The 18455-nt window shown below is 34.8% G+C and overlaps 1 protein-coding gene across 1 annotated transcript in view; it reads right to left on the bottom strand.

Annotated features, from left to right (window-relative positions):
• SI (sucrase-isomaltase) overlaps nt 1–18455 on the bottom strand; it is a 99779-nt gene that overhangs the window by 56272 nt on the left and 25052 nt on the right. Inside the window, exons 14-20 of the mRNA XM_049628599.1 lie at nt 18088–18205; nt 16575–16746; nt 12637–12753; nt 10483–10637; nt 9527–9611; nt 8393–8449; nt 1471–1595 (exon numbers count right to left, since the gene is read on the bottom strand). Coding sequence (XP_049484556.1) covers nt 1471–1595; nt 8393–8449; nt 9527–9611; nt 10483–10637; nt 12637–12753; nt 16575–16746; nt 18088–18205 — 829 coding nt within the window. The remainder of the gene's footprint in view (nt 1–1470; nt 1596–8392; nt 8450–9526; nt 9612–10482; nt 10638–12636; nt 12754–16574; nt 16747–18087; nt 18206–18455) is intronic.

Here is an 18455-nt window from a genome sequence, read left to right as displayed (position 1 = left end):
GAATGCAGAATATATTTAACATGTATTTACAACACCTCAATTAACTCTACCTTGCAATTTATCAGGGATACATCTTATATACATAAAAATGAAAAGTACAATATAACAAATTTAATGCAGAGCGCCTGGGTGGCTCAGTCGGTTGAGTGTCAGGCTTCAGCTCAGGTCATGATCTCATGGTTCGTGAGTTTGAGCCCAACGTCTGGCTCTGTGTTGACAGCTCAGAGCCTGGAGCCTGCTTCTGATTCTGTGTCTCCCTATCTTTCTGCTCCTCCCCTGTTCATACTCTGTCTCTCTCTCAAAAATAAATAAACATTAAAAAATTAAAAAAAAATAATGCTCAGTGGAATATCTAATAACCTTAAAAATCAAGCTAATTCTATCCTGAGACATAATAAATAAAATTTTTTCCTTAGTTATATATTACTGTAGGTTTTTAAACCTAAAATAGTACCCCTAAAATAGTACCCCTATGCAGTCCAGGCAACTGCTCTGTATACAACATATTCCATCCTGCATACACTCACCAAAGCGTATGCTTCTCTTGTTCAATACAGCTCTAGAATTTAACTAATTTGTTGGAGAACACATTCAAGAAACAGTTACAGTCTGAAAATAATCAATTGTAGAATGCCAAAATAATTACATTACTAGCACACATTCATTCACTCATATATGTGTTCCTTCAACAAATATTTAGCGAAAATAGGGAGCAGATTATGAGTCAGATGTTATTATTGGTTTGGGGACTAAAGCAGCGAAAAGTCAAGTCCCTGCCTTCATGGAGTTTACAGTCTAGGGGAGTGAACACACTACCTGTACGACTCCAGATATTCTTAAGGTTATGAAGAAAACACAGGAGGATAAGGAATAGAGAGTGACTATCTCTTGCGATGTTGCAAAATGTGAGGAAATATGTGGATTCAATATAACACCTTATGTGCCCTTTTGAGCCAGAATTTTCAAGTTTCTTCTTTTTTCCCTAAATATTTCTGTAATTTATTCTTAATGAACAACTTAGTTTCTGTCTTGTTCTTTCCCTACACAGAATTTTCCACCTCATTTATCAATTTAAATGTAAAACATTTTAGCAGAAAGAAAAACATGTGTCATTTACATATTGAAAATCTAAGTATGATTTTTTAACAATTATATAATTTACTTTAAGTTCTCATATTTTTATTAAGATAAGGACTGAACTTTAATTATACATATTCTATAGAGAATGTCAGCACATTTTTAGCACAAGAAATAAATTTATAATCTATGTTCATTCTTTAAGTCAAGCAGTTTGTAATAATGTATATAATTTGCATTTTTTTTTATAAATGATGATTATATTTAAGAATTCCCTCTCTACATAAATATTCTGGTGAAAAAAATGAAACATTAATCTTTGATTCTTAATAAAATAGAAATATTAAAACTTGAATTATATCTCAGATTTAAGTTAATGATTTGTCATTTTACCTTGCATTTGTAGTTACAGCAGGTTGTTGAATGGGGATAATATAACCTCCTCTAAGATGTAATCCTATTTTGTCTCCTGGAAGGTACATATTAACACGTTGTTTTTTCCATGGCCTTTTTGCACCCTAATATTTAGAAGTTAGGATGATTTTTTTAGTATTTGTAAAAATTTTAATCCCATTTCACAATAATTTGAATTTACACATTGAAATAATTTTTACTGTGAGCAATTCAGGTCATTTAAATGAATATTAATATGCTGACTCTGAACTTTGAAAAAAATTTTTTTTCAGTTTACTGAACAAGGCAGGATAAAAATAAATCTACTTTCCCCCCCAAAACCAAAACCCAACTTAGAGAAATCCATTTCCCCTCTATGATAATTAGTACTCTTACTTAGCCCTATTTTTATTGTTTGTTCTTGTTTAAAAAAGCTTTTAAAAAATCATTGTTTCTATAAAAATAAAGAGTCTGCTTAGCAAAAGTAAGTGATATACAAAATGATGCCTTTTAAAATAAATACTTCTTAAAGGTCTTAGTCAATTACAAAAATAGGTTGAATATGAATGCTACCATGTTGCCTTTTCAAAGTTGAAATGAAAATCTTTCCCGAACTTTTGAATGTACCATTATAAAAACAAATGTTTAGGATTAGCTCAGTACTCAATTCCTCTGGCATTAAAATAAATATATAAATAGAAAAAGTATTAAAATGAATCCCCACTCCTTCCTAAAATTACCCCTGACTTATTTCTGTAAACTAAAAATAAGTAAGACTCCAGGGGGAAGATGGCAGCATAGGAGGACGCTGGGCTCACCTCACCCTGCTGACCACTTAGATTCCACCCACACCTGCCTAAATAACCCAGAAAACCACCAGAAGACTAGCAGAATGGACTCTCCAGAGCCAAGTGTAGACAAGAGGCCCATGGAAGAGGGTAGGAAGGGCAGAAAGGCGGTGCGTGCTACACGGACTGGCGGGAGGGACTGGGTGGTGGAGGGGCACCCCGCCAGGCAAGGCAGAGCGCCTGAAGTCTGGCTTGCAAAAGCCAAGGGGTGGGACTCCATGAGTTCTGACAGCCGGTGGGACTTAACATCTAGAATGTTAAAAGTCAACAGCTCTGCTCTCAGAGACTGGGGAGGGTGAGACGACGCAGGGAGGGAGAGTTGTTGAGCCCCAGAAGACAAAACTCAGCTTGGCACGGGAACAAAGGCGCTGGCAAGCGCCATCTCCCCCTCCCATCCCCCAGCCAAAATTCCAAAGGGAACCAGTTCCCGGCACCAAACTTGCCTGCACTGTGCAAACACCCAACTCTGTGCTTTTGTGGATCCATCCCTCCAACGGGTCTGCCTCCCTCCTGGTGCTGCAAGGCCCCTCCCACAGAGGACCTCCCACGCAAATCAAGCTAAGCCTGCCCCTCTCGCCCCTGTGCACCTTGCGGATCCACCCGGGCTAATATGCCAGATCCCATGCAAGCCTGGCAGTGTGCAAATAGCCCAGACAGGGGCCACACCACTCCACAGTGAGTCCTGCCCTTGGGAGAGGGGAAGGTAAGGTACACACCAGTCTGACTGGAGCCCCAGCGGTGGGCTGGGGGCAGACATCAGGTCTGACTGCGGCCCTGCCCACAATACAAGTCACCCTGGACAGCACAGGGGAAGTGCCCTGCAGTTCCAAGCCATCTCAGGGAGTACCCAAAATGACAAAACAGAAGAATTCTCCTCAAAAGAAACTCCAGGAAGTAGTGACAGCTAACGAATTGATCAAAAACAATTTAAGCAATATAACAGAAAAAGAATTTAGAATAATAGTCATAAAATTAATTGCTGGGCTTGAAAAAACACATAGAGGACAGCAGAGAATCTATTGCTACAGAGATCAAGGGATTAAGAAACAGTCATGAGGAGCTAAAAAATGCTATAAATGAGGTGCAAAATAAAATGGAAGTGGCCATAGCACGGACTGAAGAGGCAGAGGAGAGAATAGGTGAATTAGAAGATAAAATTATGGAAAAAAAGGAAGCTGAGAAAAAGAGAGATAAAAAAAAATCCAGGAGTATGAGGGAAGAATTAGAGAACTAAGTTATGCAGTCAAATGGAATAATATCCATATCATAGGAATTCCAGAAGAAGAAGAGAGAGAAAGGGGCTGAAGGTGTACTTGAACAAATCATAGCTGAGAACTTCCCTGATCTGGGGAAGGAAAAAGGCACTGAAATCCAAGAGGCACAGAGAACTCCCTTCAGACGTAACATGAATTGATCTGCATGACATGTTGTAGTGAAACTGGCAAAATAAAGGATAAAGAAAAAATTCTGAAAGCAGCTAGAGATAAACATGCTATAACTTACAAGGGTAGACCCATAAGAGTAGTGGCAGACCTACCTACTGAAATTTGGTAGGCGAGAAAGGAATGGCAGGAAATCTTCAGTGTGATGAATAGAAAAAATAGCCAAAAATTCTTTATCTAGCAAGTCTGTCATTCAGAATAGAAAGAGAGATAAAGGATTCCCCAAACAAAAACTGAAGGAATTCATCACCACTAAACCAGCCCTACAAGAGATCCTAAGGGGGATTCTGCGAGTGAAATGTTGCAAGGACCACAAAGTACCAGAGACAGCACTACAAGCATGAAACCTACAGACATCACAATGACTCTAAACCCATATCTTTCTATAATAACACTGAATGTAAATGGACTAAATGCACCAACCAAAAGACACAGGGTATCAGAATGGATAAAAAAACAAGACCCATCTATTTGCTGTCTACAAGAGACTCATTTTAGACCTGAGGACACCTTCAGATTGAAAGTGAGGGGATGGAGAACTATTTATCATGCTACTGGAAGTCAAAAGAAAGGTGGAGTAGCCATACTTATATCAGACCAACTAGACTTTAAATTAAAGGCTGTAACAAGAGAAGAAGAACGGCATTATATAATAATTACAGGGTCTATCCATCAGGAAGAGCTAACAATTATAAATGTCTCTGCACTGAATACAGGAGCCCCCAAATACATAAAACAATCACAAACATAAGCAACCATATTGATAAGAATGTGGCAATTGCAGGGGACTTTAATACCCCACTGACAACAATGGATAGATCATCTAGACACAGGATCAATAAAGAAACAAGGGCCCTCAATGATACATTGGATCAGATGGACTTGACAGATATATTTAGAACTCTGCATCCCAAAGCAACAGAATATACTTTCTTCTCAAGTGCACATGGAACATTCTCTGAGATAGATCACATACTGGGTCACAAAACAGCCCTTCATAAGTATAAAAGAATTGAGATCATACCATGCACACTTTCAGACCACAATGCTATGAAACTTAAAATCAACCACAGGAAAAAGTCTGGAAAACCTCCAAAAGCATGGAGGTTAAAGAACACCCTACTAAAGAATTAATGCATCAACCAGGCAATTAGAGAATAAATTTAAAAATATGTGGAAACAAATGAAAATGAAAATACAACAATCCAAATGCTTTGGGATGCAGCAAAGGCAGTCCTGAGTGGAAAATACATTGCAATCCAGGCTTATCTCAAGAAACAAGAAAAATCCCAAATATAAAATCTAACAGGACACCTAAAGGAAATAGAAGCAGAACAGCAAAGGCAGCCTAAACCCAGCAGAAGAAGAGAAATAATAAAGATCAGAGCAGAGATAAATAATATAGAATCTAAAAAAACTGTAGAGCAGATCAATGAAACCAAGAGTTGGTTTTTTGAAAAAATAAACAAAATTGATAAGCCTCTAGCCAGGCTTCTCAAAAGGAAAAGGGAGAGGACCCAAATAGATAAAATCATGAATTAAAATGGAGTTATTACAACTAATCCCTCAGAAATACACAATTATCAGGGAATACTATGAAAAACTATATGCCAACAAACTGGACAACCTGGAAGAAATGGACAAATTCCTAAGCACCCACACACTCCCAAAACTCAAATAGGAAGAAACAGAAAACTTGAACAGACCCCCAACCAGCAAAGAAATTGAATCAGATATCAAAAATCTCCCAACAAATAAGAGTCCAGGACCAGATGGATTCCCTGGGGAATTCTACCAGACATTTAAAGCAGAGATAATACCCATCCTTCTCAAGCGGTTCCAAAAAATAGAAAGGGAAGGGAAACTTCCAGACTCATTCTATGAAGCCAGCATTACTCTGATTCCTAAACCAGACAGAGACCCAGCAAAAAAAAGAGAACTACAAGCCAATATCCATGATGAATATGGATGCAAAAATTCTCAATAAGATACCAGCAAATCGAATTCAACAGCATATAAAAAGAATTATTCACCATGATCACGTGGGATTCATCCCTGTAGGGCTGGTTCAACATTTGCAAATCAATCAATGCGATACATCACATTAATAAAAGAAAAGAAGAACCATATGATCCTGTCAATCGATGCAGAAAAATCATTTGACAAAATTCAGCATCTTTCTTAATAAAAACCCTCAAGAAGGTCGGGATAGAAGGAACATACTTAAACATCATAAAAGCCATTTATGAAAAGCCCACAGCTAATATCATCCTCAATGGGGAAAAACTGAGAGCTTTCCCCCTGAGATCAGGAACACAACAGGGATGTCCACTCTCACTGCTGTTGTTTAACATACTGTTGGAAGTTCTAGCATCAGCAATCAGACAACAAAAGAAAATCAAAGGCATCAAAATTGGCAAAGATGAAGTCAAGCTTTCGCTTTTTGCAGATGACATGATATTATACATGGAAAACCCGACAGACTCCACCAAAAGTCTTCTAGAACTGATACATGAATTCAGCAAAGTCGCAGGATACAAAATCAATGTACAGAAATCAGTTGCATTCTACACACTAATAATGAAGCAACAGAAAGACAAAGAAACTGATCCCATTCGCAAATGCACCAAGAAACATCAAATACCTAGGAATGAACCTAACCAAAGATGTAAAAGATCTGTATACTGAAAACTATAGAAAGCTTATGAAGGAAATTGAAGAAGATACAAAGAAATGGAAAAACATTCCATGCTTATAGATTGGAAGAATAAATACTGTGAAAATGTCAATACTACCAAAAGCTATCTACACATTCAATGCAATCCCAATCAAAATTGCACCAGCATTCTTCTTGAAGCTAGAAAAAGCAATCCTAAAATTCGTATGGAACCACAAAAGACCCTGAATAGCCAAAGTAATTTTGAAGAAGAAGACCAAAACAGGAGGCATCAGAATCCCAGACTTTAGGCTCTACCACAAAGCTGTAATCATCAAGATAGCATGGTATTGGCACAAAAACAGACACACAGACCAGTGGAATAGAATAGAGACTCCAGAATTGGACCCACAAAAGTATGGCCAACTAATATTTGACAAAGCAGGAAAGAATATCCAATAGAAAAAAGACAGTCTCTTTAACAAATGGTGCTGGGAGACATGCAACATGCAAAAGAATGACACTAGACCACTTTCTTACACCATTCACCAAAATAAACTCAAAATGGATAAAGGACCTGAATGTGAGACAGGAAACCGTCAAAAAAACCCTAGAGGAGAAAACCATTCTGACCTCAGCCGCAGCAATTTCTTACTTGACGCATCTCCAAAGGCAAGGGAATTAAAAGCAAAGATGAACTATTGGGACCTCATGAAGATAAAAAGCTTCTGAACTGCAAAGGAAACAATCAACAAAACTAAAAGGCAACCGACGGAATGGGAAAAGATATTTGCAAATGACATATCGGACAAAGGGCTAGTATCCAAAATCTGTAAAGAACTCACCAAACTCCACACACGAAAAACAAATAACGCATTGAAGAAATGGGCAGAAAACGTGAGTAGACACTTCTCTAAAGAAGACATCCAGATGGCCAATAGGCACATGAAAAGATGCTCAATGTCACTCCTCATCAGGGAAATACAAATCAAAACCACACTGAGATACCACCTCATGCCAGTCAGAGTGGCTAAAATGAACAAAGCAGGAGACCATAGATGCTGGCGAGGATGTGGAGAAACGAGAACCCTTCTTGCACTGTTGGGAATGCAAACTGGTGCAGCCACTCTGGAAAACAGTGTGGAGGTTCCTTAAAAAATTAAAAATAGATCTATCTTATGACCCAGCAATAGCACTGCTAGGAATTTACTCAAGGGATACAGGAGTGCTGATGGATCGGGGCACTTGTACCCTAATGTTTATAGCAGCACTTTCTACAATAGCCGAATTATGGAAAGAGCCTAAATGTCCATCAACTGATGAATGGATAAAGAAATTGTGGTTTATATGCACAATGGAATACTACTTGGCAATGAGAAAGAATGAAATATGGCCTTTTGTAGCAACGTGGATGGAACTGGAGAGTGCTATGCTAAGTGAAATAAGTCATACAGAGAAAGACAGATACCGTATGTTTTCACTCTTATGTGGATCCTGAGAAACTTAACAGAAGACCATGGGGGAGGGGAAGGGAAAAAAAAGTTAGAGAAGGAGAGAGCCAAACCATAAAAGACTCTTAAAAACTGAGAATAAACTGAAGGTTGATGGGGGGTGGGAGGGAGGGGAGGGTGGGTGATGGACATTGAGGAGGGCACCTGTTGGGATGAGCCCTGGGTGTTGTATGGAAACCAATTTGACAATAAATTTCATATTTAAAAAATAAAATAAAAATAAATAAGATTTTATACTAAAGAATATAACTTTATATTAGTCACATGCAACAAACATATACTTGCCCATGTGCAACAAAACATGTATACCGGCACAAATAGTACCATTATCCAAAATTATTCATTTTTTATAAGAATCACACAAATGCTGACAACAGATAGGCTATATGTTTGGAATTAAGTTTCCACATCAGATGTTTCGCAGTATAATTCTTGTGAGTCTATTATTATATTAAAGTTACTTACAGTTTCATAATCATACCAAGTAGCATTAGGGATATATGCACTCACTGTATCTGCTCCCTAAAATAAAACAAGATAATTTATATGTTTTTCATTTGTTTACTTTTATCAGAAAAGTATTATACCAAATATTTATATTTTTTTCATTTGTTTACTTTAATTTGTTTACTTTTATCAGAAAAGTATTATACCAAATATTAAGTTGGGTTTTATTTTTTTTTATTAAAAAAATTTTTTTTAAGGTGTATTTATTATTGAAAGACAGACATAGGTTGAGCAGGGGCGGGGTAGAGAGAGGGAGAGACACAGAATCAGACATAGGCCTCAGGCTCTGAGCTGTCAGCACAGAGGCGGTGCTCAAAGTCACAAACTGCGAAATCATGACATGGGCTGAAGTCGGTCGCTTAACCGACTGAGCTACCCGGGTGCCCCTAAGTTGGGTTTTAATAGTCAAGAAAAAAACCTCCTTTGTATTGTTACATTCCCATATTTGTTATAAATAATAATCAACAGACTCTTTTATTAGTTTCATATAATATAATAATTTAAAACACACCAAAAGCAAAGTTGAAATTTATTTAAGTAGCAATTGAAAAAATCAATGCATACTTGCATTTGTACTGTCATAATCTCCATGGTAATTGCAAATGTGTACACATTAATTTTTGTATATTTCCATGGGCATATAGACTTTTAAATGATAGATAAAACCAAATATCTCACTCCACTACATTTTCAATATGGTCATATGATCAGCTGACTTTCAAGAACCTCTTTATCTAAAAGTTAGCAAAATTTCAATGTCTATGTATAGTTAAATGAGAGTTCATTGTTATTGCTATGGATTTGATTTTGATTCCATAAAGTTGTCTTCTTAAGAAGAATACTAATTTTATATAATTTTATTTCCACAGTTACACATTATATATTTGAAAAGCATAAATCTACTTATCATTTTTATTATTTTTAGCATTTCTTCTACATTTTAGAATTCAATTCAACATTTATCAGGTTGAATCAGTCTACTGAGTAACATTTATTACCAAGTTGTGTTTTTTGTTTTTTATAATTTAGTGTGGATTTGGTTATAAAGTTTTCCTTTAAAAGCAATAAATGTATTAGAGTTGTAAAACTTACCTCTTTCAAGACTGGAGTAATAAGTAATGAGGGGCCCCATAAGAATTGAGTGTCCTCAGTCCAGGTATTCATATCCTCATAAAACCTAAGAATAATGACAATTTGCTACATAATGCCATGTTTACAATATAACGGTAAAAAAATAGGTTTATCCATATTCCTTCTTGGGTTTATCATTTCAGTCTTTTCCCGGGAATTATTATTAGCTTTAATTTTTACTTGTTTGACCTGTCATTTTGAATCTATGGTTCTTATATCCTTATGGTTCATCTGACACTCAAGAAGGAAGGAAGGAAGGAAGGAAGGAAGGAAGGGAGGGAGAGGGGGAAGAAAGGAGGGAAGGTGGGAGGAAATTAGTTCATCTGGGCTCAAAAAAATCTATCATACATGATAAGGTTATCTGTTATCTGTAATAAACAACTATTCTGTTTAATTCATTTTCCCCTCTAAGATAGGTTTGTAAAGTACCAGAAATCTTTCATACACGACTTTCTTCCTTTAAAATTTTTCGTTAAAAAATTCGTGTTTTGATATGGATTCGAAAGTCATTTCTTGAGGAAAGGTCCTGCTTTGCTCAAAATATACAAAGGCAAACACAATTCATTGCTCTGTGACTATACTGTACTCTTGATCTATATACTCAGATGATTTTGACAATACATAATAAGTTTTCAATAACTACATATTTAATATTGCTAATATAATTTACCCAATATATTTTCTATATATTTTTTCTTTTAAGATCTATTTAATTCCCACATTTCTAACTTAATCTTGTCCAATTAATTAAATTAACCATATTTATTTACTAATGTTATTCCACAGTTCATCAGATGGTTTATATGAATATAAAAAAAAGCAGAAATCCATTTGACATCTTGATTAATCTCCATTAATTTTTCAATATATGTCTCATATAATTTGAAAAAATTAAAATTCTTGAACGTAGTACTCACTCATGAAGAACTGGCCGTGCTACTGTTTCTCCAAACTTATGGGCTTTGTAAAACAGAGTATATAGGAAAGGTAATAAGGTATAGCGAATATTCAAATAGTGCCTTGATGAATTAACCAAAAGAGAATTCTGTCCAAAAAATGCTGGATCCTGATGCTATGGAATAAAAAGGAAATTGACATTAAAAACGCTAAAATGTGAATGAAAATTAAAGAGAAGCATTTAAGCTATTTTTGAAATGCAAATTATATACATTTTAGTTTGTGTATGAAAATTTGAAATTGTTCCTCTTTCATCATCAAAGTATATAAGTATTTTTAGTTTTTATATTTTTATTTGGATATGTTTTAATTAAACTTTATTTTAAACTGGGCATTTTTCATTTTTATATATTAGAGATGAAAAAATATTTTAACGAAGAATTTTCACCTATATTATTTGTGGTAGACTGCATTATTGGCTCCAATTTTCATGCTTCCTGTACCTCCAACCTTTGCTGTATAACTCTGAAATCCCTACCAATAAAATGGAGTGTATTTCCCATCAAGTGCACTTGACTTTGTGCTCAGCTAAGTGACATACTTTGGCCAATGGAGTTTTAGTAACATGCGACCCATTCATGTAAAGGCTTGAAATGTGCTTGCCTGAGGACTTACTGCCTTGTGCCTTGTCCTTGCCATTAGGAAAAAAAGCCCAGGTAGTCTACTGGCCCAGAGATACAGGGAACAGAGCAGCTTGGCCGGCTCTTGTAGCTGAAGGACAGCTTGTAACCTGAAGGACAGCTTTCCTGCTAAGCCCACGCTGGATCAGTGGACTCTCTTAGTCTAGGTGCAGTGATATGAGCAAACCTGCTTAGATCTCCTGTTATGGGTAGCAAAATTATACTGAGGGCACCAGCTGCTGCCTCCCTTGATTCACCATCATGTTTACTCTGAAGACATTTCCCTTCGGCTGCTCCCAGCTAATCAATGATCATGGTGGGAGTACTATTCAGGCCCATTCATAGAAAACACAGGACATTTCCAAGGTCATCTTTGCATTGAGGACTCACCACTGGGCTGAGTGGAAACTTCCTTAGAATTGGGCTGCAGTGTGTGACTCTCTTTAAAAACCCGCTTTCCTTGCCTTCATCTTCACCAGATTCAGACCCCAATTGTGATGTGAAGGCTCCCTCTATTTTCTCCTCTCCCTCCCCTTTATCCTTCACAAGTTTTTTCACTAATAAATCTCTATCATGTCTGTCTCAGCAACTGCTTTTTGGGGTCAGAAATTAACACAGTGTAATATAATTCATATCAGTATTCCCCATGAGCACAAATTTCTTGAAAGCATGTCTCAGTAGATTAGGTAATGACTAATCTCCAATTTATACCTCTTACTTTTGTTCTGTCATACCTTCTTCCAGGCTGAGCTCTGAGTGGTTGTCCCTCTTCTCAAACAGAATTAAGGCCCTATGTGTAACTAGTGTGTAAACAATGAATCATTTCTTAACATGCACTTAATTGACTTAATGGTCTCACCTAATTTTCCCAGTTTCTCTGAGAAATATGTTTCTGAAAGCCCAGAGCATGCTGAATTCACAGGGCTGGTACTTCAGTATGTCCTTATATATCAACTCCCACCAGTTCAGATACATACGGTAAGTGTTAGTTTTATTTTTTCCCAAGCTGTCATTCCAGTTTTACTTATTATGGAAAGACTCTGGACTCAAACTACTTTTACAGTGTCTTGAACTTCTTGTGTTTCTTTAATGAAACAAAAACTGTAAATCCTTAATATTACCTTGTATTTTTTATGAAAGAAAAATTACCTGGAATTTACATTGTTGGAATCCAAGAATCTAGACTCAAAACCCTTTGGCTTTAATTTTAAGTATTAAGTTATTTTAAGTTAAAGTGATCTAATTTCCTTGTATATGCTTTATGCTTAAATAAGATATTTATGTTGTGACCCCATTACATTTCACGATTCCTTTATTTGACCATTTTTTAAATATACAAAATATTTATAGGCCTTGAGAAGGGAACTTCTAACTCCTCTTTAAAAATTATGCTACAAACTTTCAGCCCCTTTCTTCTACAGATATAAATTTAAGTACATTGCTAAAACTAGAATAAGGTTTTATTTCAAAACATGGAGAAGAAAAGGAATTTACCTCATATATATCACCATTATGGTTCCTGGAAAATGGATAAAAGGCCCCAAGTTGCATCCACCTCCTGCAAAGCTCTTCTGTGGTATTAACCACAAATCCACAGATGTCCGCTCCAACCTAAATAACAAATATATCTATGATTCATAGTGTAAAGAGTCTCAAATTTGCCTAGGGCATCACATTTTATGCCTCAACAGATTAACCTGCATTACTTACAATCTTTATTTTACTGTCTTCATATATTCTTCCTTAACTTAGTTTTTTATTTTCCATTTTTGCTATTTATTTGCCTCTAATTGCATCATTTTACACTTTTTTTCACTGTCTCTTTATTTAGTCTCATGTATTTATTTTCTCCTTTGATCTAATCATTGTTAATGTATAGTGTGAATTTATATTATTAAAATGTGATGTTTCTTAATCCAAAACTCCCCTCCCATGATCTGATTTTTTCCATTTATAATATATTACTGTAATAGTAAAATAGTAAAAAAAATGGTGTCTAACATGTAGCCATTAAAATTTCATTTCTCTTCCTTTAAGGACCCTCCATGAAAACTCTTATCCTTAATTTAGTATGTTTACATTTATTTAAATGTTTACAGCCATTTCTTTATTTTTCTAAATAGCATGTAAATATCCATAAACAAAATATAGTATTTTTTGCATGTTTATTAACTTTATATAAATGGCAGACTGTACGAATGACATTGCATTTCATTTTTTTCTCAAGGTACTATTGTTGTGAGATTCACTTACGTTAATGTGGTTCTAGTTTTCTATCATATGGGATCTCATGACTATGAAAAATGTTCCTATCAAACTTATTTGTGGCTTTTTTGTGAGTAATATTCTATGGAAATATATGTATATACATACACACACACACACACACACATATATTTACCTTTACTGTATGGTATTATATATACGTTTATATATACAAATATTTTCAAGATTCTTTCTCTGGTTTATTGGAAATGCACATTGTTTAATCAAAACCGGCTGTAACCATTAGTAAGCACAGTCACAGTACACGAAAATTTCCTTTGTTCCATTTCTTGTCAATTCCTGTTATATTTCGACTTTTAATTTTTGCCACCTATATATATGATATGTATACCTCACTAAAATTTTAACTTGTATTTCTCTGATTACTATGGAAGTTGGGAACTTTTTCATATTCTTACTGAGTCCATATTGGTTTCTCTTCCTACAGAATTACCTGTTTACAACCTTTGCTAATTTTTCCATTGTTTTACCTTCTACAAATTACAGTAGGTAGTTTAAATTGAGTATTAGTCATTTATTGACTATATGAATTGAACATGTCATTTTAACTTTTAAAAAAAATTTTTTTTTAACGTTTATTTATTTTTGGGACAGAGAGAGACAGAGCATGAACGGGGGAGGGGCAGAGAGAGAGGGAGACACAGAATCGGAAACAGGCTCCAGGCTCTGAGCCATCAGCCCAGAGCCCGACGTGGGGCTCGAACTCACGGACCGCGAGATCGTGACCTGAGCTGAAGTCAGACGCTTAACCCACTGAGCCACCCAGGCGCCCCCATTTTAACTTTTAAAATAGTCTTTTAATGAACAAAAGTTTTTATTTTGTTACAGTAAAATTTATATTTCTTTATTATTTGTGCCTTCTGTGATTTGTTTAGGAAATTATACCTCTAACCCAACATCACAGTTACTCATATGTTTTTCTAATACGTTTAAAGTTTACTTTTCTTTTTAAAAAAATTTTTTTTAACATTTATTTATTTTTGAGACAGAGAGACAGAGCATGAACGGGGGAGGGTCAGAGAGAGAGGGAGGCACAGAATTGGAAGCAGGTTCCAGGCTCTGAGCCATCAGCCCAGAGCCCGATGCGGGGCTCAAACTCACGAACCGCGAGATCGTGACCTGAGCTGGTCGGACGCTTAACCGACTGAGCCACCCAGGCGCCTCTAAAGCTTACTTTTCATACATAGCTCTTTAATCTATCTGGGATTGATTTTTGTGTGAAGTGTAAGTCATGGACCCATTTTATTTTATTATGAATAAATGATACTTCACATATGAATATTTGATACTTTCCTCACTGATTTATAGTGATAGTGCAATCAGTTAATGCATTTCATTAATGCATGAGCCTATTCCATATTATGCCATATTATTCTCTTTGAATATACAGAGTCAAGAATTGTGCTATATTACTGTTTTATTGGATAGGGTGAATCCTTGTGCTCTTTTCTACTTCTTTACATTGTATTGTCTCCCACATGAAGTTTAAAGAATCTTTTATGTTCCCCAAACTCACTTTATAGTTTAAATTGGAATATCACTAATGTTGGATAATAGTTTGGGGAGAATGTATATTTCTAATATATTAAGCTTTATTATCTATGAACATGGCATGTATTTAATTTAGCTACTTAAAATTTTCTCAAAACTATCCTACATTTACTTTTAATATTTACTCCTGGTAACTGTGTATTAATTACTTGCTATAATAAATTAACACTTTATCTTAAAATACATTGTAACATTGCTTATTTCTTTCAACCTTTTTTAGACAAAATTTGCCAAAAATCTATTTTATTCAAATTTCCAAAGTCATCTTTGTAATTTCATATTATTAATTTTTCTCTAGAAACTTTGCTTCCCTGCATTAATGTCTTCTCTTATTTTCATTCCTTACTTCTTTCTTTAGGTTTATTCTACTTTGTTTTTTCCATTTTCTTAATTAATGCACTTTACTCATTAATATTCAGCCTTTCTTTGTTTTTAATCTAAGCAGTTAAGGCTGTAAGTTTTCCTCTAAAACAAATTTAGTTGACAACTTATAGTTTTGATATTAAGTATAATTGCTAGCACTCAGTTCTAAGGATTTATTCCCCCCCTCTTTTTCCATTCAGTTTGTTTTTTGACTAATGAATCATTTTAAAATGCGTTTTTTAATTTCCCAAGTCAAGACTCTTGAGTGTGTGTGTGTGTGTGTGTGTGTGTGCGCACGCGCACGCACGTGTGTGATTTTTGTTGTTATTTGGTTGGGTTTTCTTTTAATATGAAATTTATTCTCAAATTGGTTTCCATACAACACCCAGTGCTCATCTCAACAGGTGCCCTCCTCAGTACCCATCACCCACCCACCCCTCCCTACCACCGCCCATCAACCCTCAGATTGTTGTCAGTTTTTAAGAGTCTCTTATGGTTTGGCTCCCTCCCTCTCTAACTTTTTTTTTTTTCCTTCCCCTCCCCCATGGTCTTCTCTTACGTTTCTCAGGTTTTCATTTTGTTTTGTGCATATGAAAGAAAGAAAAAATGAATCACTATAATTTCCTAACATATTTTACATTATTTTTTTATGTAGTGGCTCTCTTTAACGTTCAATTATCAACACTGCATACATTTTTTATTTGATATAAAGACTGATTAGATTCTATATATCCAGAGTTGCCTGGAACAGATTTTCTCTGCTTTTAAAATTTGAGACTTATCTCTGTCTTTATTTTTTATCTCTTATTTTTTTCTTTTAAATACAGGAAACAGCTTTATTGGTTTTTATCTTAAACTGACAATCTAGTATTGAAAGATATTTAGACTTCTGACATTTGTCTTTATTACCACTATATTTGGATTTTTCCCTACCATCTTATCTGGGGCTTTATTTACTTTATAAAAGCTTTTCCTTTGCTTTGTTTATATTGATATTTGTTTCATGTATTATTTTGAGTTCCTTGGATTTTATTTATTCCCATTTCTCATTCTAATGGCTAGAATGTTATAGATACCACCTATATTCTTTTCTTTCATAAATTCCCTAAGAATAAAGATTGGATTTTTCTGTAACATACATTTAATCATTTTATTGAAGATTATTAAGATCACATTACAAAATTAAAAGTCATGCACAGCTAATATAAATGACACTGTATGAAATTGCTTACCAATGGCATTCCAAATAAATTGAACTCTAGCATTCCTGTGATAGACCATTCCATTTGCTCCCATGAAGCAGTGTTGTCCCCTAGCCAGTGTGCAGCATAGCTTCCAGACCCAGCAAAAGTTGACCGGGTGAGAATGAAGCTTCTCTTATTAGGGAAAACTTTCTCTATGGCTCTAAAAGTAAAAGCAAATGAATAAATCAGATTTATTTTTAAATAACTTTTTATCGACCTTTCGTACAAATTTTGTATTTATCTACCAATGTTTACTTAAAAACATTCCAATCAGGGAAAGGAAATCAGACTTTGATTTCCTTTACGAAATTAAATAAACATACTTTTTGTATCCACTCAACACTTGTTTTTAAAATATATGGTTTAAACTCACTGAAATCCTTTTTTAACCTGAAATGTAGTAATCTGAACTTGAACTGTCTACAAAGTTTTGAGATGCAATGATGCTAATGATATATTAATGTCTGTATTTTCAAATATTAGCACGCAATGTTGGGATGAAAGTTACATATTTGAGAGGCATTTTATTTTGTTTGTCTAAAAGTTTACTATCCACAACTACTAGCATTATTTATCTCACGTCTATTTGGTACCTGAGTATTACTGATAATTTTTTCTATAAATAGGAAATATTCAGGAAAGATACAAAGTTTGATTTAGTATATAAACTTATCCAGACTACCTTAGTAAAAAGATATAATGGTATTCTCAGGTGGTTTTTCTATATTAATATCTTTATAACACTGAACTATAGTGTTGCTATTTCCTTCTAGAATTTATTTATTTATATACTTCAATATATAAATGCTCTACTGAGTTTAAAAAGTGAAGTAACCAAACTCTATGAAGATAATGTATAAGAGTTGAGATACCATGGTATGTTTTGGGACTAGACAAATGTAGGTGTGTCTTTAAATTTAATCATATTTATTTAATTCTGAAAAAGATTAAAAAATTATTGAGGTCAGGATCTGGGTTTTATTGACTATTGCATTGTAGGTTCTTATATAATACTTGAGAAAGAATAGGCAATCAGGGTAAGATTATCCCCTTCCTTTGTTTTGTAACTTGTTATTTTTTTGCATCCAAGTACACACAGCATTAGAAAGTTACTTTGTGAGATACTAGATAGAAAACTACATTTTAATTGAAACCCTTGATTTTAAAAAGACCTACTCTAGAAGCACCACTCTCTCAGGCCAATTGTGTAGAACATAATTGCTTAGAACATAATTATATTCAGAGATAGCAAAGTGAATCAAAATTTTGAAGCGTACTTTAAATCTATGAATTAAAAAAGGACCACAGTTAAATACATACACCACATAGTTCTTGATGAACTAAGTTCCAAATTCATGAAGATTAGTAGAAGTACTGACACCATGAAAATACTATCTTTCTTTGCCTTCTTACTCTTGCTCTTTTCCAACTATATTAGTGTATTACAACATATTTCTAGACAATAAGTATGAAAGAGGTTTCTGAATGAAACTGCACTTACTTCTCTGTGGCTATAGCCATGCTGTATCCATAGAGGCTGTGAACATCATACTGTTTCCCCCAGTACTGCACAGCATCCATGCAAATTGTTTTGGAATACATGAGTTTGTCAAGAATATCTTAGAAAAAATATATAAGAAATGTTTCTTAAGAGAGAGTTTCCATTTTAAGCTTCATAATCCTTAAGTACACATATACATACCTATTTGTATTATACGTCACACAAATATATATACCCTTTTAACGCTTTCTAGGTTAGTTTATTTAAATATAATTTAATTTTATATATGTACATCTGTTACACAATTACAAACCATCAAATCCCTGCTTTTCAGGTTTTTTATTGTGCTTCAACTTACAGGCTTATGT

This window comes from Panthera uncia, chromosome C2, assembly GCF_023721935.1.
Source record: "Panthera uncia isolate 11264 chromosome C2, Puncia_PCG_1.0, whole genome shotgun sequence".
Classification (NCBI taxonomy): Eukaryota; Metazoa; Chordata; class Mammalia; order Carnivora; family Felidae; genus Panthera; species Panthera uncia.
The sequence above is the reverse complement of the archived record's forward strand: the minus strand, read 5'-3'. Positions and strand labels throughout refer to the sequence as shown.